The sequence below is a fragment of the Castor canadensis genome, chromosome 1 (assembly GCF_047511655.1).
Source record: "Castor canadensis chromosome 1, mCasCan1.hap1v2, whole genome shotgun sequence".
Classification (NCBI taxonomy): Eukaryota; Metazoa; Chordata; class Mammalia; order Rodentia; family Castoridae; genus Castor; species Castor canadensis.
In genome coordinates, this window is record NC_133386.1 from 94,883,015 (window position 1) to 94,909,927 (window position 26,913).

At 36.3% G+C, this 26,913-nt stretch overlaps 1 protein-coding gene across 6 annotated transcripts in view; it reads left to right on the forward strand.

Annotated features, from left to right (window-relative positions):
* Col9a1 (collagen type IX alpha 1 chain) overlaps positions 1–26,913 on the forward strand; it is an 84,223-nt gene that overhangs the window by 27,775 nt on the left and 29,535 nt on the right. For all 6 annotated transcript variants that reach the window (XM_074080412.1, XM_074080415.1, XM_074080438.1 and 3 more), the window contains 18 exons: positions 4,320–4,373; positions 4,644–4,679; positions 6,851–6,874; positions 7,465–7,518; positions 8,798–8,851; positions 9,505–9,537; positions 10,253–10,309; positions 11,690–11,743; positions 15,012–15,065; positions 17,739–17,792; positions 20,999–21,052; positions 22,449–22,502; positions 22,642–22,695; positions 22,828–22,881; positions 23,302–23,355; positions 24,337–24,381; positions 25,514–25,567; positions 25,655–25,708. In XM_074080412.1, coding sequence (XP_073936513.1) covers positions 4,320–4,373; positions 4,644–4,679; positions 6,851–6,874; positions 7,465–7,518; positions 8,798–8,851; positions 9,505–9,537; positions 10,253–10,309; positions 11,690–11,743; positions 15,012–15,065; positions 17,739–17,792; positions 20,999–21,052; positions 22,449–22,502; positions 22,642–22,695; positions 22,828–22,881; positions 23,302–23,355; positions 24,337–24,381; positions 25,514–25,567; positions 25,655–25,708 — 897 coding nt within the window. The remainder of the gene's footprint in view (positions 1–4,319; positions 4,374–4,643; positions 4,680–6,850; positions 6,875–7,464; positions 7,519–8,797; positions 8,852–9,504; positions 9,538–10,252; positions 10,310–11,689; positions 11,744–15,011; positions 15,066–17,738; positions 17,793–20,998; positions 21,053–22,448; positions 22,503–22,641; positions 22,696–22,827; positions 22,882–23,301; positions 23,356–24,336; positions 24,382–25,513; positions 25,568–25,654; positions 25,709–26,913) is intronic.

The following is a 26,913-nucleotide window of genomic DNA, read 5'->3' on the forward strand; positions in this document are numbered from 1 at the left end:
GTGAATTATACAAATGGAAATTATTTAACTTGTTGGCTGTCAAACTCTGAAATTGAATTACTTGAAATTGTCCTGCCATAATAAAAATGTCTGATAAATGCAAGGCAATTAAATAAACTAGTAGCTTAATAGAAGTTGAATTTTTTTCTACTTTTCTTTTGAAACTTTAACCAGCCTATTAGATGAAAAGAAAATTTCGGATGAAATTTAAACAAAAATTTTGGTAGTTGAAACAGAAACCAATCACCCAAAGTTTTCTTTTGCTATGGAGCCCAATATATTTTCAGACAGAGTGGCAGGCCTATCTGTCCCTGTTTGTTAATTATTTTTGAGACAGGGTCTTGTTGTGTAGCCAAGGCTGGCCTGGAACTCACCATTCTCCTGCCTCACTGAGACTGGAGAACTAGTTCCTTAGTTTAAAAGTCTTTTGAAGCTTGCTTAGCAACTTCTCTGCCCCATATCATAACACCATGAAGATAATCCCTAGTTGCCTTTTACAAACTAATTTCCCCACAGCAACAGGTATTTTGGGTAAACAAATGAAAGGACTTTGAAATTTATAAAAGTACAATGTAAAAAATCACAAGTAGTTTCTTTGTCTATATTTTCAGTTCTACAGTGTAAAACAAACCACATTTTGGATATTAAAAATTGTAAAAGAATAAGGCCACTGAGATCATTGAGCTTTGACCCTGAGTGGTCCTGTGGAAGAAACATGAGGAAATTGTGACAGTTTCTGGGGACAGAGGTAGAAAGAAAAATAAAAAAGAAAGGAAAGGAAAAGAGGGAAAAAAGGAGAGACTCCATGTATGTGCCAGTACTTAGAAATTTCTTACATCTAAGGAAAAAATTGACTACACTATTTGCATTTGTTTAGAGCTTTTTCTTCAGGCACTGCCACAAATATGATTTCCTTTAGGCTTACAATAGCCTAGAAGGTGGTTTGGTCTAATCTTATTTTCCACAAATAAGGAAGCTGAATAATTATAAGAACAAGTGGTTTTCTCAGGGACCCAGAATTATTTAGTAGCTAAGATAGCCAAAGAATCTACAGTCCTGCTGTATGCAGATATAAGTGAGGCTCTTAATAGATGAATATTTGAAGAGACTGGAGGAAAAAAGTGATACCGAATTTTAGTACCTCAGTTACCAATCAAGAAGAATGATATTAATAATTCAATAGATATTGCACATAATTTGTAATTGATATTTTATCATTATAAATACTGGTATGGGCCTGTGTAATCATGGGACTTCTGGTACTGAAAAGTTTTCTTATTCCACCCTTTGGTTGATTTGACATTAAAAATATATCTTTTACTCTTATTTACAGTGGACATTTTGAGAATCCTGAATAAGTAACTAGACCAGTGTTTTCTGAATTTGTGTCTGGCCCTATGAGAACTAAGGAAGTAGGAAAGCTTCCAAAGTCCTTTCTGGGTAGTGAATCTGAGGACCTTAATTCTCCATTCTTTTTGTCTTCTGCTCTGTTGCTCATTGTAAAGATTCTGGTAATGTTAGAAAATGGTTAATTGGATGCTTGGAAGAATCTAAAAGGTTAAGTGGATTTTTGGCAGGAAAGTGAAAAGAGTCATAGTAACTACGCTTGTAGGGGTATGTCTTTAGCTGAGTGTTGGAATGCTGGAAAGAAACCAGGAAACCGGGAATACTGGAGACCAGTATTCTTTGACCAACATCAGCATGGAGTTCAAGACACAGTCTCAGCATTATCCCATATGGAAGTTTGTCTTCATAGACATCTATGTGAACTCAGTTCTCTCCGCACTGTGATATTTCCCTCTATAGTTTCTTTGAAAAAAGATTCAGAGAGTTTTACTGCAAATTGGATTTTGAAAATTGTGCCTGTATATGTATATATACATATTTCAAATCTCTCTCTCTAGTTTAGTTGATTTTTCTTTTCCCATATGAACATATAAAATTAGAGATGCCAGAGCTTGGTTATACCCTTGCACTGAAAGGACAGCTGTGTCATTATCATGAATAATAATCAAAAGATATACTCTTATAGGTGCTATTAGTTGTAAAATAATGAGAGTTCTGTAAACAGTATTTTATTATTTCTCATAGGATACATATGAAATAGGTAGAAGAATAATTATAATTAAATGTAAGAATTATACTTAAATCACTCTACTTTTTGCAGGCAAGATGTTAGGTGCTTTATATTCTCTGAATTCTTACAACTTTATCCTTAGCAGATGTTTTATAGGGAGTTCAGAAACTTTTGAACAGTGCTTGCTTCAAGGTCCTGTACCATCAAAAAAGAAATGAAGGCCTGTGAGGAGGCCGAGAGGTGTAGTGCTGTGGTTAATACTAAGAATGAGGAACAGCATTTAGAGCACTGTACAGGATTGCACAGCTTCAGTAGCAGAGTCAGGATGGGAGCCAAAATAAAGATACCATGAAATAACAAGTGCAATGTCCTTCCACCTAAAAGGCCAACCTAAACTAACACACCGAAGTGTGTAAGTTTCCATGGGCAATGTGCTAGAGCTATGACAGCTGTGTAATCCTGTCCTTTTGGAAATTACGTTTTCTACATAGTTATTTCATAACAGACTTCGCTGTAACTTCCAAAACCAGAATCCATTTTCAACTTAATTCAAAGGGCTTCCAGATGATAGACATAATTTATCATGTACACTGGAGGGTGTTTTAAATATGAAGTGACTTGGTTAACAGCCTCCAGGTTACGCGACCATTTACTTGGTTCTGCTTTATTATATTGCAGCAAAAATCCTACCATATATAGTGGTCATTTGTTGTCCTTTATTTATCAGTTAGTCCAGTCACAGGTTGAAGAAGGTGAGTTAATTGCATTATGAAAATTGACTAGGATTGGTCTTGGAAGGTAAATACACTCAGGGTGTTAGAAGAGCCATTAGTTAAATATGTCCTGAGGTTTCTAAAAGTTAGTCTTATGTGCATCTCCAGAAAGCGCTCCTGGATGTGCAGTGACTTTGTTGAAATATGAAAACAAATATTCCATTACCACTCTAGCTCAGCACCTAATTATCAGGCTTGTTCCCAAATCACAGTGTTGTAATTAGGCTATGATAATTTGAAAATCATACATAGTCTATCAAAAACTCTTCTGTGTGCGTGTTTAATATTTTCTTCTTTGGTAAATTTTCAAGTATTTTTGTCTAATTTCTTTGATCCACTCTATAGAGTTTTTAGAGAAATTGATGTAGAGAAATGCAAAACTATTGGGCAATGAACTAGTTTCTATATGAAATACATGAAAGCTTCATACTGATAGCTGTGCAGATGATTTGGCAGTCCATTTTAAAGTAGGGCTTTAATGTTTTCAGGGGCTACTCCCCTAAATTAATAGCTTGAATCTTTTTCAAAATCTTGATAATAGATTTTATAAGACATTTATGTATTCATGTGTACAAATACACAGATGCATTATTTATCTTCTTTTATTATTTCTTTATGAATGTATAATTTCAAGATTGCATTATGAAGACAACTGAAAGTGTCAAAGAGCAAAAAAATAAAAAAATGCATCTTTACCAAACATGGAAATTCATGTGTATATGTAGTATAACCATGATTTCATCTCTATTTATATTGAGGATGGTGATAAAATAAGTATTAGAGGAGACAATGAAAATGTATAGAAAAATGTATTTAATATATCTTAGTACTGGGTATGATACTAGGCTTGAATTATACATAGCAAGTGACGTGCGTGGATGCATTTGCTAAGAAAGATAATGTGAACATGCATGTTTCCTTGACCTTATGAGTTAACAGTCTTCTATAGGCAATTGTCTTTGCTAGAAGATGGCTAGAAGTCTTTAAGAGACTGAAGGCAATAATGAGATTGTGTTTAATTCCTATTGAGGAAACATTTTATTAACTTTCATTGTTTTCTTGTAGCTTGAAAGACACATGGCATTTTTATTTTATATGTGAAGTAAAGGAGGTGCATAAACTGGGTAAATGACAGAGCCAGGACCTACCAGACTTAGAACACTGTAATTGTTGTGTTGCATTTTCTCAAATCAGAGACAAAAGCCACTAGATCACTGAACCTTGTGACAAACCATGCAGTTAGCAGAAAGTTAGGAATATTATATAATTCTGAACAGAAAATAAGTAGCAAGCAGATCTCATGTTAAATGTTGCCTTGAGTAAGAATATAGGCAAGTTATAACTTTACAAATATTTGCATTATACATGTGTAACCATCCTGCAGATAATCAATAAAATGAAATTTTTCCCATCAGTGGTTTGCCTAAGAATGCTATAACAGTTCTAATGTCATTATCTTGCTTTGTTAGGGATTGACAGGACCTGATGGCTCCCCTGGCTCTGTTGGACCAAGAGGACAAAAAGTAAGTTGACCATCTGGTATTAGTTGCTGGTAGTGATTAGATGCCAAAGCATACTTTCATTGTAGTGTTTGCAAGTCAATCAGAATACTTTAAAATAAAGTTTACTAATCAACTAAAATTCTTCAAGTCAGTTGAAATACTTCATCAACTAAAATTGTGTCTAAAAAAAAAAGATGGAGTACTTTAATGGTTTCAATAATTATGCAGTTTTGATATTTATGTATTCATGTTACGAAAATCCAAATTCAATGAAGCTATTTTTATTATTAGGGAGAACCTGGTGTGCCTGGATCTCGTGGATTTCCAGTAAGTAATTATAAAGCAATAGAATAACAACAAAAAAAAAAATCTCTTTTTTTTGGCAGTACTATGGTTTGAACTCAGTCAGGGCCTTGAGCTTGCTAGGCAGGCACTCTACCATGTGAGCCATGCCTCTAGCCTTTTTTTGCTTTGGTTATTTTTCAAATTGGGTCTTGCATTGATGCTCCGGTCAGCCTGGATCGCTATCCTCTTATTTATGCTCCCTGTGTAGCTGGGATGATGGGTGTGAGCCATGGCACCCAGCTTTTTTCTTTTTAATTGATTAAGATGGGGTCCTGCTAATTTTTTGCCCATTAGGCCTCGAACTGCAATCCTCCCAATTTCTGCCTCCCAAGTAGATATGATTGTAGGAATAAGCCTCTATGACCAACTGAAAATCTTTTATCTTTAGGCAAACTAATGCAATTTTCTACATAACATATATGACAAATGTTTTATGACTTATCTGGTATGGTAAATATTCCTACTGTGAGTAGACACAGTACAATACACATATGTCTATTTGCAGGTGATATTTCTCAGACAACTTCCTCTCTACTTCACTGCTAGAAAACACTTATATAACAGGAAATCTAAGTATTTAGTGTTTAGACTATTTATCATACCACTTTCTTCACAACTGGTTTTATCTCTAATGACATTTAACAATGAGTTCTAGCTGATTCCTGGCTAGTTGCTCAATGCCTCAGACTTGTGTTACCTGTGTGTAAAGGAGGGCTAGGATCCCAGGCTACTTTTCCTTTCTAATTTTTTCATTTTGTTTTTCTTTTGCTCATTAATCTGTGTTTCTCTCCTTTCCCACTGTTTCTACTGTTTTCTTTGCCATATTTCAGCATCTATCAATTTCCCCATTAAAAGCCTGTTTTCAGAAGTGAGTAGCACGCTGACTTTTCTCTCGTATTTTTCAACTCATATCTCGACATTTTGTAGAGATGCCTTTTTTAATGTTTAGTGAAATTTGTCAAATATTTAGATCTCAGATAATAACTTATTGATTGCTTTAGTACATTCAAGCATAACATGTATTTCTCAAATTGATCTATGAATGAAGATATTCAAATTAATTTTTCAAAGAATACCTTGCAAAGGCGCACTTATTATTAAAACATACTGCCCATATGAAGTTCTTGCTTTTTTGAGCTGCCTAAATAATTAGAAATAGCAATATCATTATCAGAGGGTGTGCATTTATCCCATGGGATACTTTATATTTGGATATTTCAGAAAAGCAAGCCTAGAATGAGTGTGGTATCATAAACAACTGTGGATAAAACCTGTTCAAGACAATCTAGATGAGAAAAGAGGAATGAGAAATCCCAAAGGGGAAAACTGAAATTGGGAAGCAGAGAGAGAGGGAGAAAGAGGAGAAGAGATTCTAGGTAGTAAACATTCAATTTTAAGTTCAATAGCATATTGTTAGAGTTTGTTATATACTAGGCCATGTGTAGGTATTGCGACTAGAAAGATAAATAAGATGTGGTTTCAATTCTTGATTATATGGAGTCTGGTGTTGATAAGGACCTAGAATGTGTAAAGGACAGGGAAGGAAAATGAATAGCTTTATAATCAAATTTAGTATATTAAACTAGGATCCCATTGTAGGTTGTTTCAGGAGTGAGCCAGTTTTTTTTTCAATAGCTACCAGATTTTGTGTCTGGAAATAGGGCCTACCTGTGAAAAGGGAATTGTGTTTCTGACTCTTTCCCCCCCAGCCTTTCTGTGATGGATTCTTGTGTGGAGAATTTCTAAATACCCTTTATCATAAACTGTAAAACTATATTGTCTTGAATGTAGGTTTCTTGTACAACACTACAAATGAATAGCAATTTAAGAGTGTCTGGTTGTGATGTGCCTCTGTGAGAGATGGTACGTCCTCCTGAGAGCAAGCATAAATGGCTTCTTTATCTTGATTTTCTGTAAAAAGCATTTAAAAAAAGATTATGGCTAGCATAGACATCAAAGGACTTTTTGAGGGGCTGAAACAGACATCCACTTCCTTTGGAAGCAGAGCCATGTTTGCTTTTCACTGCCCAGTGCTTTCTTTAGAATGAGCATCCTATACTTTGTAGTTTTTGGTTTATTTTTGAACTAAGTTATGTCTGCATTATACTTATGTATAAACCATAGGCCATAACATTTTTATTTTCATCTTTTAGGGCCGTGGCATTCCTGGACCCCCTGTATGTATCATTCATCATTTATTTTTATGTACTCTAGAAAAATGTTCTATTTCTGAAATCCTGATCTTACTTTCCAACTATGACTCTAACCAGCGGGGTTTACTGGGTTTTACCTACATGATCTTAGGTAGCTACTAATAACAATACCCCTATTGTGCTAAAGAAAATATTTACTAATTTAGGAAAATTCTGTTTCATTTTAAGTAATTAGAGTTTGGTCAAATGAGTTATTGTCATTTTGGGTTGATTTTTTTTTTTTTTTCCTGGTTCTGGGGTTTGAATTCAGGGCCTTCACCTTGAGCTGCTGCACTAGCCCTGGTTTTTTTGTGATGGGCTTTTTTTGTTTGTTTTTTGAAATAGGGTCTCTTGAACTATTTGCCTGGGCTGGCTTCGAACTACAATCCTCCTGATCTCTGCCTCCTCAGTAGCTGGGATTATAGGAGTGAGCCACCAGTGCTGGAGTTATTGCCTCTTTGGAAAGCAAAGCTGGCACAGAAACACAATTCTAACTCTGTTACTTTTATCATAGTAGATAGCATTTATTATGGACTGTAACAATATCCACAAATCACCTGTCACTTTGATTTTAGGGTCCTCCTGGGTCAGCAGGACTCCCTGGAGAACTTGGCCGTGTAGGACCCATTGTGAGTACCATAGTGCATTTTATTAGATATTTCTTGATTTAATATAAAGTATTACTAATGAAGGCAAATCTCCCTTACTGTGTGTTTCTTCCTATAAATCTAAAAATGGCAGATGTATTTTATCCCAGTTAATAATATTGTTGAGGACTAGGGATAAAAGTGCTACTTCATTTTTTGCAGTCAATTTAATTTTCCCCAAAGTTTTCAGCTATTCTTATCTTCTCAGCTTCTAGATTGTCAGGTAAGGGGACATCACCCTCATCTTACATACTCTCATCCAGGATTAGAGTCTAGTGGCTTTTCTATTAGACTTTCCATATGAAGTAAAAACTAGCCTTCAGTTATTACCATGTATATTTGTGTCAGGACCATTAAATAATAACCAGAGTTTAATTTTAAACATGAATGAGGTGAACTTCATAGATTAAATTGCTGATAAAAAGTACTTCAGGAAGGTATTCAGTAAACATTTAAAAATGTTGAAGTGTTGATGTTATGAGAAGGTTGATGTTATGATGACTGTGAAGTCATCAAGGGAGAGAGCCCTGTATTATACATCGTCTTGCTTCTCTACATGTGTAAGTAAATTTGCAAATTTACTTACTGAACACATCAATGGGCATAAAATGATTGTATATTTAAAAATAATCATAAAATGCTTCTGGCTTTTTATGGTTAAGCATTAAGAAGGAAGCCATGCCAAGGGTAAACATTGGATATTAACAGTAATTGAAACCATCTTTCATCTGAATGGCTTACTTGAATTTAGCTGTCTTTGCCTTTCTTTCCATCCTGAGTGCAATGACAGACCAGGTGATAGACTATTAGATGAACAGCAGCGGCAAGAATCATGCATTACAGAGATTAACTGTCCACTTCCAAGTTCAGGCTGGCTGCAAGCTTTCTTTTGCTCTAATTAACTGGATGGCACTAGTAGCATTGTCTGTTCTAGTTCTGCTGTAAATCGACTAGAAAAACACACCAGAATTACAGTCTTTTTTTTCAGAGAAGATACTCTATCTCCTCTGATTGTTTTACAGGGGAGAATCGGCTTTACTTTTATCCCTGTGTTCCCCTTTGCTTTGTTTTATACCTAGGTGAGATTAGAACATCATCATTATTCTGGTATTGTAGAACTAATTAGATTTTGGTGGCAGGTCTCTGCATGGCTAAGCTCTGCAGGGCTTCTAGTAATGCCATTCTCTCATGCCTTGCTGGTTTTATGCACTGTGTTTTGACACTTGTATAACCACTGTGTAACAATTTTCAAATGACTTAGGGTGACCCTGGGAGAAGAGGACCGCCTGGCCCTCCTGGCCCCCCAGGACCCAGTGTAAGTTATTTACAGTTTGAATTTCTCTTTGTATCTGGGGGTAGGTATTGAAGAAGTCTAAGAACCAAAAATAGAAATCCCTATTAATTTAGTCATTGTTCTACACTCCCAAAATGGCTACCAATGTTTTCATTCACTCAGAGTGTGGTTCGTTTTAGGGATGGAAAGGTAGAGGGATCACAGTAATCTGAAAGGTAGTTTTCACAGAGCAGGTCTTCCTCATTACATTTGAAATCTTTTGACACTTGTGATTTCTCAAATGATCAAAACCTTTACATACAAAAGAATTTTCAAATGAACTGGTTTTGCTAAGGTTTCACAGTAACAAACTAAAAAAAATAAGAGTTCAAGGAGGAGATAATCCAGATTTTTAATTTATGCATCAGGGTTCCCTCTTTTTTTTCTATTCTGTTTCATATTTCATTTTTTAATCCTTTGTAAGAACTAATCTACTGCAGTTTAGGGGTCTCCAAAAGGAATCCAATCACAAGTCAAATCTTTAGAATATTAGCATTTTGTATCCTCCTGCTCTTTGTTTCTTGTATTTTATGAAACAAGTGTACTTATTATATTTTTGCCCAATGGGCTTTCTATTACTGGTAGGATTGAGTTATTTAGTTATTTTCTTAACTTTAATATTTTATTTACTTTAGGGAACAATTGGCTTTCATGATGGAGACCCTCTGGTAAGATGTTTTTCTTTGAACAAAATGTAGTTTTAGTTCAAAGGCCATGCAGTCTTAAAGTGATCTGTCTATAATACTCCGTGCTTTTGTGTTTTACTTTTACTCAAATGACAGGGCAAACTATAGCACCGGGGGCCTGGAGGCTTGTACATACTGAGGCTGTAACAACTTTTCATTATATAAGTATCTGTGTTGTGCCATAATCTCTTTACTTTATGCCTAAGATATTTTCACCAGAGCAACCCAAATTTAGGAATGTTCTGTATATATATTCATAGTCAAATGTTGGGGATATATTGCATTAAATGCAATTTTAGCTCATTGGGGAGGGGATATGAATCACAGGACAGGGCTATTCCAGTGGATAGAGAGGAAAGTAGATCAGGTCATGATCCAATCATTGTGGTAAACATTGTTTTTCTTTAATATATTAGATCTGAAATAAATATGGCAAAATATTAAAATTCATTAAATCTGGATGGTGAATACATGGGAGGGTATTTGTTGTATTCCCCACACTTTTCTCTAAGTTAGAAAAATAAATTTTAAAAAGGAAAAAGATATTCAGAATTATTTAGTGACTATAATTGCATTGTGGTTCTATAGCTGGAATCCTTTTTAAAAAATCTACCTTGTTACAAAGTAGGGCTCTAACTTATTCTCTCTCTCTCTCTCTTTCTCTCTCTCTCTCTCTCTCTCTCTCTCTCTGTTTCAGTGTCCCAATTCCTGCCCACCCGGTCGCTCTGGATATCCAGGTCTACCAGGCATGAGGGTAAGAGAATACTCTCATTATTTTATTTTCAGAAGTGTTAGTCACAGAAAAATGGAGCCTTCACTTTCAGCTCTGCCCTTCTTAGTGCAGAGACACTACTTGGATGAGCTAGTCAACCCTGTGTGTGCTTAGTCTGTGTTTTAGTCTGTGGTACAAATTCAGCCTGGAAGTTCCAGCTGGTGCCCCTGATAGGTGCTCTTAGCAAGATGGAGGCACTTAATTATAGAATGCCTCTGTAGTTCAGGGAAGAAATGACAGTAAAATACATTGGATTAAAGATTCTAGCAAACCAAATCAAAGGTCAGAAGTTTGCCTCCTGTGGAAGAAGATGGTGGAAGTGTGGGGAGAGAAATGTGCACATAATGTTTTTGAGACAGCTCTGGTTAAAAAAAAAATTGGAAAAACTGTGCAAGATAAACAGAAAAAGAGACTTTCCTGAAAGCATTTTCCCTCCCTTGGCCAACATAATTACTTAAAAATATTCTGTAAAATGAAGTAAATGAATGTTAAATGCTGTGGGTAAAGGACTTTCTACAGTCTCTGAGTCTAAAGTGATTTTGAGAAATTTCAGACATAGGGGGTTCTGTTAGGTTTTCTCTAAAGGTAATTTTGACTGGTTCTCTCAACTATGGAAGATCTTGGTCTGGATTTGTGTCTTATTTTTCCAAAAGATTTGAGAGGGATGAGAGTTCTAATAGACTTAATTTTGGAATGCTTGTCTCACAGTTTGCGAAATGTTACTGCCCACAGCACACACGCTTAGAACAGGTTGCCTGACTAAAAGACAGGACTTGTTTTCATGTTCTGCAGTCTTTGTTACTGCCCTTCAGTGCCTTCCTTTTGCACTCATCATTATATACCCATGATACACGGGAAGGGGCAGAAAGTTATGTACTGGGGAAGTCTACTTCTTGTGCCATCCCGTTCTCCACCTCCAGGAAGGAGGTGGATACAGAGGAGGCAGAAGGGTTTTCAGAGCAGCCTCCAGAAAGCTGAGGATAGTAGGGTGAGGGCTGTGGCTTCTGAAAAGGATGTTCAAGAAGACTTCATGCTCCTAACCCAACTCCAGGAGTAAGCTGGGGAAACTGTGGTCTTAGGAAGAGTAGGCAGGTGTCAAGGAGTCATGTCACTGAACTGAGTAATGGAGAATTTCTTATTCCAGAACAGTGTTTTCCCATTGACTAAAACTGGTGTTTATTATATGCAACAGTCATGTAACACACATGGTGATCTTAAGGCCATTTAAGGCAGTAATTCTCTTTGTGGCATAACCTTTTTCTTAGCACACTGACGCAGATTTAGGCTAGTAGGATCATTAGATGAGCCTTCTGACCACTTTTGGTGCCAAGCCCAATACAATTTCATTTTTGCATTTTTTAGGGTCACAAAGGTGCTAAAGGAGAAATTGGTGAACCAGGAAGACAAGGACACAAGGTAAGAAAATGAGTATTTAATGGTAAATTGTGATTAGAAAGTAGTGATCACTTTCATTACAAGGAATTATAAGGAATGATAAAGCATGTTGTTTTATATTTTACCCTTCTCTCAAGTAATTCTTCATGTGTTCTCAGACTATGTGCTCCTTTTCTTTGGTATTGAAGAGCTGGAGAGGCAATTTATTACTGTCATCAAGCACTAATATCTTTTAACTCCTTAGCTAAAATCAGTCTGCTGAATAATCTTACTTAATCAGGATATATATAGGCCATTTATTTTAAGTCTTTTATTATTTAGAATCGTTAAGGAATTTTATTTATCTGGAATGTAACAGCTGGATTTCTGATGTCAAATTAGAGTAAAACATAAAAAAAACCTGGAAAACTTTGGAAATTTATCCCCATGCCCATTCCTCCACTGAATTTTAAAATTTTTAATTTTGAAAATGAAAAAAATGCTTATTAAGCACTGTTACACTCCATGGTTTTTTTTAAAAAGTTGAGGTCATGAAGTGACCATACACACACACACACACACACACACACACACACAAAACCACAGGGGGGACTGGCTATATTAAATATGACATATTTGTGTAATAGAAGATGAGCTAACTACAAAAGCAGGAATGGAAGAACATTAAAAGTACATTAATAGGTATTTGCAATGAAATACATATAGTAAAGCAGACACACTAGACTTCTGTTAGTTTTGATACTTTGTTTACCTTCCTCTTCCTTTCAGTGACCCTTTCCTTTGGAGAACATTCACTCCTCATCCCATGGGATTTGGAGGTGTTGTTGCCAATGGGGGTGTCCTTCTACTTTTCCCATGAAACTAACATTTTTGTTACCTGCACAAGTTAGTTATCTGGACTTTCAAATTTGGTTTGGTGTTAAGTGGGAAACTTGTAAATTTTTTTGGAGTGTTGGATAATTGACGAAATTTATCATTTAATGTTAAAAATTCCTTCAGATTATTTTACATTTTTTTGTCATCTCAAACTTTAAGTGGTGACTTTGGAAATTGATATAAAATGATAGGATGACATAACTCATTCAGGAATGAGCACTAAAATAATTAACAGGTGGACTAAAACAAAACTGAAATCACAATGATAAAGAAGAGTTGGGGGCCTAAATTTCACATTCAGATCCACAAGTTTCCCTGAATTTATCCTGTGATTTAGTTAAGGAAGATTTTTAAATGCTGTTTGTCAATGTAGGGATGAATGGCGAAACTTCACTAATTGAAATATGGCTTTGGTAATATACAGCAGATCAGTATTCATTCAAAAATGTTTTGGAAAATGATAATGAATTGTTTCTCCTAAATTTGTCATTTTATATTTGTGATTGTTGATTAGGTGTATGCTTTTCATCTACAGGTGAAATACTTTATCTAAATATATTACTCCACTGTTTGTGGAGACTGTGGGAAACATTCCGTAGTCTGCTAAGAGAAAAATGCAGAGGACATATCAATCATCACGGCTCCTGCAGCAGTTTTATAGGTCATCTACTCTATGAGCTAGCTACCTCACAAGCTTTTAATGGGACTGCCTCTTCCTACTGTCAATCAGAGGTTCAAATGGAATATAATCTGAATATAATTATGACAGTAAAACCAGTACCCGAGACACACATAATTCATTTAAAAATCAAGTGTAAATGATCTAGGTATACAACACAGTTCTTTGCATTTTGTGCCTAAATATACTAATACTGCTGTTAAATTTTCTGTCCATCCTTGTTTTGTTGTGAAAAATCCTAAATGTATGGCGTATGAAAATGGGTGAATTGAAATATGTAATAAAGAAACAATAGAAATGAATCTAGTCTAATATTATATACATAATGTTACAAATGAAGACACTTTGTCATGACTAACTTCCCAATTTATCTATTACCACAGAAAATGTAAGGCAGTATATCTATCATACTGTGTTAGAGGGAAAGTACTTTTTTCTCAGCCTGGAAAATAATCTTTCAGTAAGAGGCAGGAGTTAGACCTCCTTTTTGGAATACTCTAACATTTTAAAGTATATCAGAGAGTATGAAATAACAAAAGGTTAATATAATAATTAGAAAATATGATGGAAGGAGATTTCATTGACAACAGCAACCAAATCATCAAAATACTTCAGACCAAACTTAGGAAATATTCAAACCTAATATAAAGAAAGGAAGAAAACTTTTATTTATGAGAAGAAAAAGATTTTACTAAGTAGGGAGATGCAATGACTTCTAGGATAGAAATATTCAATGCTGTGCTAATATAAAGCAAGGAGAATTTCTGTGAAGATCTGCCTAATGATTATAAAGATCACCTGAAAGAGTGAAAATGTAGGCAAATCTGAAAAATAAGAGTAGCTATAAATGAAATGAGAGGCAGGGGAATTCTCCCTACCTGAGATGAAAATGTGTCGTGAAATTTCAGTAAGTAAAATGGTCTGATATTGGTAACAGCAGGTCAAAAGAGCACAATAGGAAGCTTAGAGACAAGTGCACCTACCAATTTAGTGTATTAAAGATGAAATTCCCAATATATGTGGAGAGTATTATTCAATAAATCTTATTGGAATAAATGGCCAATTACTTGAGGAAAATGTATATTTTTATATGCTATGTCTTACATAAAAATAAATTGCTGATCATTAAGTTTTCAGAATAAGAAATTAAACTATAGAATTACTCAAAGAAAAATGCAGATGAACACTTACACATTTTGGGGGTAGAAAAAGGTTTTCTATGAGTGACATCAAAGGTAAAACCCATGAAAAAAAAGACTGATTTGAATGCATTAAAAAGTTGTTTATGGTATAGGAATCATAATGAGAAAAGCTAAAATGTAAATTATAATTAAAAATAATATAGTTTATGGAAAAGTTTGCATAATATGATTACATTTTCTTAATAACACACCCCCAACACACACACACATTCAGACGTGAGTAAACACATTTTCTTTTCTCTGTTTTTTCCTTCCCCCCTTTAGGAAAACTTTGAAAGAATAGCATCTAAAACATTCCTGCTATTTCTGATTAAATGGTGGGATTTAGATGGCTTACATTTATTTGTATGCTTCTCTGGATTTTCTGATATTTATAATTAGTATGGACTAACCACATAAAATAATTTAAGAAACCCTAATAGAATTATTCAGAGGATGTCAAAAGAATTTAAGAAGCACTGAGCTAGACTGAGCCTATTTCTATATTCATTTGCTGCAATAACTTTTATTGTGCCTTTCTCTTGCTGTTTAGGGTGAAGAGGGTGACCAGGGAGAACTGGGAGAAGTTGGAGCTCAAGGACCTCAAGTAAAGTGTTTCTCAAATATATTTAACTTAAAATGCAAATATTTTAAAAATTATTTTTGGAATATTTTCTTTTCCCCACCAAGCAAGCCTTGAGAGATAACCCCTTTTCCAAAATAAGAAATGGTCCTCATTATTTATTTGAGCACCCAAAGGGGACAGAATATATTCTATATATGATTACAGGTATTTGATTAGTAGACTCGAGGGACAGGCAACCTGAAAGCAAATATTGAGAACAAGAGTGTGATACGTCTTTATGTTCTATAATTCTATCACATGATATAAAGAGAAAAGTTTGTGAGACTTGAATATGAAGTCAGTACATAACCCACTGGATAAATGTAGCTCATTTTAGCATGCAATTATTACAACTGGAACATTCTTAATTGTTCCTAACCATGTCTTTTAATAAAACATGAGTCCCTTGTGCTCTGGCAGATTGCTGCAATAATATGTAAGGTAATTGGGAATAAGCACACTTCAACTTAAAATGGTTATTAGATTTGAATTTATGCTCCTTTTGTGCTGTATGAAAGTAGACTTGCTATATATTTTCCTTGGCAACATTAAGGAAATGTTAATCATAGAAAATTCATAGAACATTGTAGCTAGTCAAGCAATAGCCTATGTAAAAGACATAGGGACACACTAAAGAGTTAGGGATGACAATACAGGGATACCCTATGTGAACTCACAAGACTAAGGTTTTAACAGGGTTCATGGAGCTGTGGATTCGTGTTTACCAAGAGTTTAAGGGAAATCAAGCTAAAGGAAAAAGAATCAGAGAGTCTGGAAGACATGGTCTCTGACTACAGGCCATGTAAGCACATTAAGGGACTTTGTGGAGGAGTCCAGGCAGGCTGTTGGGTTCCCAAAATTTGCCTTGTCTGATGTGACACAAGAAGGAGCTGGACCTTATTTCACTGGTGGGAGATAGTGATGAGATAGCGACAGAAGATATATGCTTTTTTGACCTGATGAATTTTGGCGGGGATTTTTTTTTAAAACGTCATTCTCCAAGATCACCAGAACAGGGTTTTGCAAACATTCTAAGAAGAGTTTTTATGGATTAAGGGTCTCTGTTGAGTGCTGCATAGCTCAGGTGGACCCACTGGGGGATATTTTTAGTGCTTCCTGACCTCCTGTTGTTTGGGAGTAGGTAAGTCAAAATGTTTCTGTATGTTTCAGATTTTAACTTTTTAGATATATATGCACAAGTGTAAAGTAATGTAGACTTTTTGGCCTATTTTTACAAAGCTCTGTCTCTAAAAGTAGTTAGCTCAAGAGACTTTGTGTGGGTTCTTAGGTCACTGCTATTGACTCAAATATATTTTTTAAATTATTTGTGTGGAGATACCTTCAGAGCCAGTGAATGAGCTACACAAGACAGAACCTTTTAATCTGACATGGCAGCTTAAATCCTAGGTGGACCTAGGTGGCTTATCCTGCACATTTGAATTTCAGGTTGTTTTTGACTGATGTGTACAGAATTTGTGACTGATTTGGGTGAAAAGTTGGTTATGGACTTGCCCCATTTTCTCCATGTGGGGAAATGAGGAAAACGAGTAGCTTAGAGATACTTAAAGTCAGTATGGATAATTAGCTAGATGTTGGAGAAGCAGCAACTTTCCTGATGGAGCATCCACTCAGCTTCTCCTAGGAAGCACCCAAACGCTTCCCACCATTACTGAATACTATCTGGAGCCCTCCTGCTCTGGGGCCAGCCAGTCTAATATGGTGACATTTCAGTTACACCTACACTCACCGCTATTTTTAGAATTATTCACTCTTGTGCCTGAGATGAGGTAAGAAGTTTCTGCTGTGCCATGCTGGTCTTGGAATGCCTTTTGTCATAGGAATGGTATGATGAATAATGGGTACCAATGGCTGATGAAGATCCAGCCCCATTCCTAGAACATAAGCTTTTGTGGGTCAGAACTGCATACATTGGGGTGAGGGAAAGTCTTATCACTTGTAACCAAGTTACAAAGCATGAAGGACATAGGGACGGTAGTGTAAGTTCTGTATATGAGTTAAAAGATGCTGAACGTGTTATCACAATTCCTCTTATGCTAACGATATTTACTTTTTGGCATCAGTAATTGTACCACTTCAATTGGCATAAGGTTTGTATAAGTCTTCAGAATTTTATAAAAGAATTTTGCTGTCATGATTCTTGACTTTTCTTTCTTAACTAGAAAAGTTCATTTATAGAATGTCTCTATTTCTTAGTTTAACTTTTTAAAAGTATATTTTTTGATAGTAGTGGTGTTCAAACTCAGGGGTTTACATTCAAGCACTCTACAACTTGAACCATGCCTCCAGACCGTCTTGCTTTTGTGAAATTTTCAAATAGGTGCTCACTTTTTGCTCAGGACTTGGCTCAGACCACCATCCTTCTACCTCTGCCACCCAAGTAGCTGGGATTATAGGCATGTACCACCACGCTTGGCTTGTTTTTTGAGATAGGACCTGGCTAAATCCTCCCTGTCCTCCTCCTGCTGGCCTCAAAAAGCAATCCTCCCATCTCTGCGTACCATGCAGCTGGGATTACAGACATGAGCCACTACTCCGACACTTAGTGTTACCTTTGGTTATGATAACAACCTTCTTCTGGATCAGCTTCTGTGACAGCATTCTAAAATAATCTACTCTTCTTTTTTACATTTCTAGGGAGCTCAAGGTTTGAGAGGGATCACTGGCATTGTTGGAGACAAAGGAGAAAAAGTAAGATAGTGATGATAATGATACAATATCAAAATGTGTTACATAGTTTAAAAATTGACCCTTGAAAATGACTTCCTACCTTTAGCAATATCACTTTTCATTTGATGTTTGTGTAGATGTGTGGTTAGGTCCTCACATTTCTGTTGAGGACAACAGAACAGAACTTTTGTTGTTGACAAAAGTGAGTACTCTGTATGATACCTTGTCATATGGTCATCTCTCGGTACCCATATGGAGGTTTGGTTGTTACAGGACTCTGAACCCCACCCAGGATACCAAAACCTGCAGGTGCTTGAGTGTCTTGTAGAAAGCAGAGTTGTCTTTGCACATAACCTGTGAACAACCTCCTGTCTCCGTTAAACCTCTCTAGATGAGTTATAATACCTAAGGCAATGTAAATGTTAGGTACATAGTTGTTATGCTGCATTGTTTAGGGAGTAACGATCTGAAGTGTCTGTACGTATTCAATATAGAGACAACTTTTTCCAAGTATTTTTGATCCACACTTGGTTTGAATCCATGCAGAACTTGTGGATAGGATTACACATTTTAAATTATCTTGATTGAATTAGAGTAAGTGGGTATAATATTTTCTTTTTATCTTTATCAGTAGTCAGCACTGATAATAGCAACCCAGTTCCTGTAGTGCTTCTGGTTAAGCAAGGCAAGGAGAGGGGAAGACAGAAAGGGAGAGATGAGAGAAGGCAGGGCCTCCCAGACCCTAGGGCCATCCTTGGCTCCCCTGAGTCCGAGCCCTGCTCTACGCTGGTCATACACTTGTGACCTGGCCTTAGCCTTGTCTCAGAAGTCAGATTTTCCTAGGTCTTCCATTGCAATGTATCCACAAGTTGCTGGGAAGCTTTGAAAAAGAATAAGGCCTGTATCCAGTTTGTTACTTATTTGGAAAGAGAAATAAGCAGACAACTATGATGTGTGCAAGGGAGACACAAGTCTGAAGGTAGGTGATCTGAGGGACAGCAGAGAAAGCAATGGGTTCATCTTGACAGGGGAACTGGGAGGGCCAATGAAGCAGGTGCCATTAGAAGGATGACCAGCCTAAAAGGATGAGGTGCTCTGCTGTGAAGAATGGACAACAGGTAATGCCTTGTTGAGTGAATATCATAAGGAAAAACAATGAGAGTCATTCACTGTATCCTCAGACATATCTTCCTTGGTATGGGTGTGCATGAACGTGTGTGTGTGTGCGTGCATGTGCAGGAGCATGTCTAGCTTCTTTATCAGAAAACAGTTATCACTTCTTAGAAAGTATATTAGGAAAGCCGGTTTGTAGGCCACAGAAAATTAAAAAGCATCTTTATCATCACTACTTCTGACCCTGGCCTTATTCTCTTCAGAGTTACTAAAGCTAATTTGTGTCAGTTCCACAAAGCAGCACAGAGCCTTTTAACAATTAAATAAAAATAAGTTGCACATTGTTGATGCTCAATACATTAAACTGAGTCTTTTAAAGAAGAGCTGTACATTTTGTGAATTGAAAGTTTAGCATATCTATTGTTTTTTCTTTCAACATCCTTTTTTCAGTCTCTTTTTGAATCTTCTGGGTATTTTCTTTCTGTCTGTTTTCTCCTTCCATCTCCTCTAAACATTTCTTTTTTGAAAACAACTGTATTTTAAAAAAATACATCTGAGTCCTAAATATTTCTGTATTTGTGTTACCTTAAGTAACAACCTGTGTGCATCTTTTCTTTTATTAAATAATAAAACCCATTTATTTTGATGCTGCTGACACCTAGGTCTTCAGTTTTTCTGGATATAAATCATTCTCTAAAATTTGTGACCCCTTTCTTTGAAACCAGTTACTGTTCTTGATAAGGTCTTTATTTGAAGTATTTTTATACCTAAAATTTTTCAAAAATTCTCATTTCCCTTGATTTCTGTCAAATTGCTTTAAAAAAAAAAGCTCTTTTTGTGAACTCAGCCATGAAATGGTTACCTAGTAACAGCAGTTTGGGGCTGAGCTCACATTGAACAGCAGTAAGACAGAGTGGGAGTGAGGGCATCAAAGCCATTTCTAAAACGGAAAGGCTGGGCTCTGCTCTCCTAATGCAAGGTGAAATGATGAATTCAAGGTCTTTTTCCTGTCTTCCAAATTCTTTCTTCTCTGGTGAATGTAGAATGCCTCTGCTCTGTTTTAGTTTTTAGATATCAAAGATTTTCAAGGCTCTCTGGTCCCTTTGCTTCTGCTGTGGTTTTCCTTTGATTCTACCTTCTATCAAAGGTTTGAACCTTCCATCAAAGGTTTTCCTAATTTTTAATTCTTACTACAGATGCTGTGCACCTGGTTTTCCTAGCCTGACCTCTATCTAATACTTAACTGCTTTCCATTTATTTTATCATTTCCTTATCTCAGCCTTGTTCACTAGAAGACTGCTTACTTATGTCCTTATGATTTCCTATTCACTTTGTACACAAGAGCAAGACTTAAAACTGGGGTTGCATTTTGTCCAGGGGCATATGTAGAGAGTACTAAAAACACTGTACTTTTGTTTTAAAATCACATTTTGATTCTTGTAATGAAAATAAGGAGATGATACATAAAATATATAGATAAGTCAGAGATCATTTGCACATAATTAGACACAAAAAAACTCTGGATAGTTGGTAGGGTGGATCTGTTGTGGAGAAAATAGGTCAATTATTGTAACATCAGTGCAGGGTGGAAGAGGGAATTCTCAGGCCCTTCTAACAAATCATTCTTCTGAACCACATGGGTGGACTTTTTATTACAGGTCTTAGGGGCAGAGCCAGAGTTCTGGAATTACCTCACATGGTATGGCATCACAGAGACCACTGTAGCTGTGATGGCTCCATGGCCTTTGCCATTAGTGAATTCCCACAGTCATTCTGAGAGCCCCAGAGAGTGACTGCCAAGTCTCTTTCAAGAGATTTCCCAAGTTCTCTGAATAAAAACCAGGTTTTTAGTTCAAGTCCACAGTTAAGCATGGATGCAATGGTAGCTTAAGTATTCAGAGAGGTAGCAAAGGCTGTATTTAAGTCCTGTTGGTGTGGTAAGTAGATGTAAGCGTTTTCATTTGTGAAGTATCAGGGTTCACTGATGAATGCAGTATGTATTTAAACACAAGCCTCTCTTTATGTGGCTCTTCTATTTCTTTATAAAGATTGTATGCTCTTACATACAATTAACATACATGCCCAGTTTCATTTCCTTGTCTTGTTTTCTGCAGGGTGCTCGGGGCTTAGATGGAGAACCTGGGCCTCAAGGTCTTCCTGGTGCACCTGTAAGTGGTTTTCCTTTCACAAAATCTGGTTATGGATTTTTTAAAGCAATGATAGATTTTTTTGCACATATATATATATGTATATATATATATATATATATGTGTATATATACATATATATTTATGCAAGTAGCTTGTACATGTAATTAAAATGGATAAAATGGGCAAAATTTTTATATTTATTTAAAAATTATAGTTTTTCTCTTGGGCACAGAGATTTATTCCTCTGACTTGATTTTATTTTTATAGGGTAAGTCCAATTGTGAAGTATTTATGTTTGTGGTGTGCTCCTTTTGCTCCGGTTGTCAGGATGCTTTGATTCACAGTAAACATCTCAGTTACTGATATATGATTTTCTGAACTCATGATTCCATACTTTGACTACCATGTGTAAATGTGTCATTATTTTGCACATTTGCTGACTCGAGCATCTTTTTTGCAAGTAAACACATAGAAACATCCCATATTAATCATCACATAAAATGTAAAAAATTTTTAAAAAGGGAAAGGATACACATGAGTTAGAATTTCTTACTATCAAGTTCCTATGGTCAAGTGGGAAAGACAGAAGGTAACTCAACGGTAAACTACAAGATCAGGTGCTAGAACACGGGCCAGTGGCAATCTGTGCACGAGGACCTTAGAAGAAGGAGTCATTCTGGGTGGGAAAGGCAGCAGAGTACAGAGGGTGCTGTGGTGGGATGGGTGTGGATGCTATCACAGTGGCTTGCCATTGCCTACATTTAAGCAGTTTGTGTTGAGAAGATGAGGTTGAATAGATAAGGTAGATCCACGGTATGGAGAATATTTAATGCCAATCAACAATTTGAACTGATTCAAATAGCCAGGGAGGTATTTGAGGTCTGGAGTAGTTAAGCAACTCAAAAATATATATATATAGTTAAGCTATATTTTGGGAAGATACATCCTCTTATCTATTACCACCTTCAGCATATATCAGCATTAGTTGAATAATTTTGACAGAAACCATTATGAGTGAATGAGGAATTAAATAATATGGAGAAAATATTGACAACAAATCCAAGCCTCCGCTCACTGTAATAGGCAATGAGATTAGCTTACTTGTAGATATAGCTAACTGATGTTGTTACCGGCAATATGCAACATAATTTATTTTACATATAATCCAAATAGCATAGAAGTGTTTTGCATTTCAAATGAAAACAAAGAACACGCAAGTCTCAATTATCTTGATAGCAATATTAATTTTTAAAGATATAATTTTTATAAAAAGATTTCTTGAGCTAGGCATCTAGGATACATCAGTCATTGTGGTGAACTAACAATATTGAATAATATGGGTGATGCTTTCTAATTTTAAAAAGTCCATCAATAAGTAACTTTTGCTTATACTAAAAATTTTATTTTTATATAGGGTGATCAAGGACAGCGAGGACCTCCAGGAGAAGCAGGTCCCAAGGGAGACAGAGTGAGTTCAAATTAGACTTAGTCACTACAAGCATCCTGCCTTTCAATGTTGTCTGTGAATTTTGCTTATCTGTTTGACATGTCCTAAGTATTGCAGTCATTGAACATGTCTTGTTTATTTTTTCCCTTCTGCCCTACAGGGGGCTCAAGGTTCTAGAGGAATTCCTGGATCCCCTGGGCCCAAAGGAGACACGGTATGTTCTAAACTGTAGTAATCAAGCACATCTTCTAAGTGATGGTTGATTTGTAATAAAACTTTAGAAAACAATGCTGGGAAGAAGGATATGACTGTTTCTAAGAGACAGTGTGTTTCTTTGTGTCTTTAGGGCTTGCCAGGTGTGGATGGCAGAGATGGGATACCTGGAATGCCAGGAACAAAGGTAGCTGTGTGATTCAGTATGAATGAGTGGGGCTGTCTCTGCCCTGGCCAGCTGAGCACAGCCGCCCATTACAGCATCACCAGAGATTTATTTAGCCAGCTTTGGCTTTTTTCTCCTTTTAATTTTTAAATCAAAAGTGTCAAATGTGAAATTCTTATTAAAATAGTGTAGTTACTTGCTTTTAGAAATGCAGTAAAATGGCTCAATTGATGAAAATATGCTGAAGGAAAGTGTGAGTTTGATTGAATTTATGTCCTGTGTCCTACCCATCCTACCTCCTGACTTCAGTAACATTTTAAAAGTGCACCTAAGGTCAGCTGTTGGGAAGATCCTTTTACTTAAAAAGCTTTGTACTCCTCTCTTAAAACAAATGCAGCAGTTCAAACAGGTTCAACAATGTGATAAAAATTTTTCTTTCAGGGTGAGCCAGGGAAACCAGGGCCTCCTGGTGATGCAGGATTGCAGGGATTACCTGTAAGTATTTGATGATTTAAATGTTTAATGGTTTATGTACATGTTTTAAAGATGTGAATTCAGAGAAAGAGATATGTTAGATGACTTGTTACATTTTAAGGAAGATATGATTTTTTTTGTAGTTTTATACTTTGCACTTTTGTTTTTTTTTTCTCTGAATAGCTGGTAATTTTTCTAACAACTGTAAATATAGAACAGTTTAATTTTGTGTTTTAGCTCTGTCTTCTCTCTTTAGTTTATTGTCTTCCTTATATTATTTTATTAACCCTGAGCAGTGGCCACTGCTGTATACTTTGTTCTACTTTTAACCAGCCTTGGAGTTCTTATTAGCTGAGTTGAGCCACAGGAAGTTTGAGTATTCTCAAGGAACCATGTGAAGTACATGATATCATTTTTGGATTATGTGATATTTTGAAACAATCAAATTGGTGTTTTCCTTCAATAAAGGATACTTGGTAATACCAAGGACTGGTTCTCAATCTTTTGTGACATCTGACACTTTTTAAGCAATCAGAGGTGAGCAGAACTCCTAGTACCAAATCTTATGCCCAGCGTCATTCTACCATTCTCTTTTTCCACCCCCAATCCTAGCATTTTCCATAGGCCCTCCTTTTATTATTCTGTACATGAAACCATATCTCTGTAACAGCTGTTCTGTCTAGAAAAGTGCCTGTTGACTCAAAAATGGTACTGTAGTCTAGTGTGGAAATTCATCCTTCAAAAATAACTTTAGTTGAGAAGTAGGATTTGCTTTAAAAGTGTTCATCCTTAACAAGGCACATAAGTAAAATAATGCCCTGCACACCATGAGTACTTCTGTAACCGACTGTCCAAGTTTGGGGACCAGGTAGACTCTCCCTCATACTATATATTTGAGGTTGCCATGGTCACCTTGGCCTTTTAGCAGGTGTAATGTCCTTAGCATCTCATGGATCCTCAGATGAGGTCATTAAACCAGATTCTGTGTACATTCTTTTTTAGGGTGTACCTGGAATTCCTGGTGCAAAGGGTGTTGCTGGTGATAAGGTAAAAGATTAAACCTCTAAATTAATATTTAATTTATTCCTTTATGAATACATTCTTTATAATTTTTAATAGCTCCAGCTTGCCTTTTATTTTATATTTGACCCCAGGGAGAAATCAAAAAGTGAAAGTTTTAAAGCTTTAAGTGGTAACCTTTTTCCCAGCTGCAGAAAGTTGCTGATGAAACTTTCTTTATGAAAATACCATCCTTTGCCTGGATAAAACAGAAAGTTCTTTGATTCTTACTATTTAAAATAAAGAAGGTATTATTAAACTATAGAGCTTATGTCAGTGATGTTAAGATAATTTAGCTTAAGCTGAAAAGATATTAAGTGTTTGTTTGTGTACTGGTCAGCCAGTGCTTATACAGAAGTAAAGTGACATGCAATTACAAACAAGAGGTGAAAGAAAGAAATTAAAGGGATAAAATACAGCTTTGCTTTAGGCTACACTAGGTAAACTGTGGTTATGTAGAAGTTAGTCACTATTAGAGAACATGAGTACAGCCTTCAGTTGTAGCATCGCACACCACCTTGAGCAGAGTTGGTCCCTAACAGGGGCTGTGAAAGATGGATAGTGGGGGCATCACCAGACACACACTCTAACTGGAGTGTGCGGGAAAGGTTTTCTCAGCAGTACATCACCTTGTTCCCTCACGCTGAATTGATTCTTCTTTTTTCTTCTTCTTTTTGTCGGCACTGGGGTTTGAACCTCAGGCCTCACACTTGCTAGGCAGGTGCTCTGCCACTTGAACCACTCCGCCAACCATGATTCTTAAAAATTTTAGCTGTGTCAATGCGAGGTAAAAGGGCTCAAAGAAGTGTATTGGAGGTGGAAGTGATAAAAGAAATACATATATAATTAATATTTTGAAAGAAGAAAAATCTTCAGGTTGAAGGGGATTCCTTTAAATGGAGGCTAATGACCTTCATTATTTGATATTTGACCTCTAATATGCTTCTGGGACTGAATCTTAAGGACTTTGATGTACTCATAGAAAGAGTCTACAGCCTCATAAATTACCAGTGTGAAAGCACAGATTACTGGTACTTAAATACAAGCAGCCCATGGTCTAGGTGAGGCAGGACAACGATTAGGTTTACTTTACAATCTGAATGTTGCCTCTTACCTTTAGGGTAACACAGGTGCTCCAGGGAAGCCCGGGCAATTGGGAAATTCAGGCAAACCGGTAAGATGCGTTTTCCCTTTCCATCAAGCATGACCTGTTGTCATCAGGGATTGTTAACTTTTTCTCTACTTGTCTTCCTTGTACCAGGGCCAACAGGGGCCTCCAGGAGAGGTGGGACCCCGAGGACCCCGAGGGCTTCCTGTGAGTATGCCTTTTCTATAGTGCCTTGCCAAGACTTGGCCGGGTGTTCCTCAGTTCATTCATTAGTGTAGGATGCCTTTATTTGGGTGGGACTGCTGTTTGAACTCAGGGCTTCATTCCTGCAAAACAGGCACTCTATCTCTTGAGCCATCCATCCAGTCCATTTTGCTCTGGTTATTTTGGAGATGGGAGTCTCTGAACTATTTGCCTGGACTGTCCTGGAACCTCCATCCTTTTAATCTCTGCCTCCCAAGTAGCTAGTATTGTAGGTGTGAGCCACTCCCAAGCTCATGGATGCCTTCTGATGTTTGAGCATGCACTAGTTCAGATAAACAATGAAATGGGAGTGCTGTTTAGATATACAGTACATCTTCTTTTTAGAAAATAGATAAGAAATGAAGTGCTTAAAAGAGGCATGATGACCTCTCTCATTTCATGTTTTTTTGTGTGTGTGTAATATTTTTGTGTCACTAAAAGAAACCTTATTAAGATAGAATTCACATGTTATGTAAATTACCTATCTAATGTGTATAATTTACTGGTTTTTAGCATATTCACAGAATTATTCAACCATTACCACAATTTCAGAACATTTTCATCACCCCAAAAAAGTCATCCTGTGCAGACTTGCAGTCATTCAGCATTTCCTCCCAAATCCTTTCAGCTCTTCACAGCAGGAATCCACTGTCTATCTCTGTTAGTTTACTGATTGTGAAGGTTTTGCATAAACAGAGTCATACAGCCTGTGTGGCATTTTATAAATGATTGTCTTCTCCGAGCATAATGTATCAATGTTCCTCTGTGCTGTAGAATGTATCAGTGCTTCATTTTTTGTTGCTGAGTGGTATTTAATTGCATGGATTAATGGTGAGGCTATGTCACACCACTATTGATCCATTCATCTGGTGATTGGCATTTGGATTATTTCCATTTTTGGCCATTGTGAATAGTGGTGCTATGGGTGTTTGTGGACAAGTTTTTGTTTGGTAGTATATTTTCACTTCTGTTGAGTACATACCTAGAAGTGGAATTGCTGGGTGATACAGTAACTCTATATTTAACCTTTTAAGAAACTTCTAGAATCCTTTAAGCGTAAGTTTGTAAATGTATTTATTTTACAACAGATTCAACAATGTATATTTTCTCACTAGATACAATGTAACCCTTAAAGAGAAACAGATTCAAAACTTAAACATTATGCACTG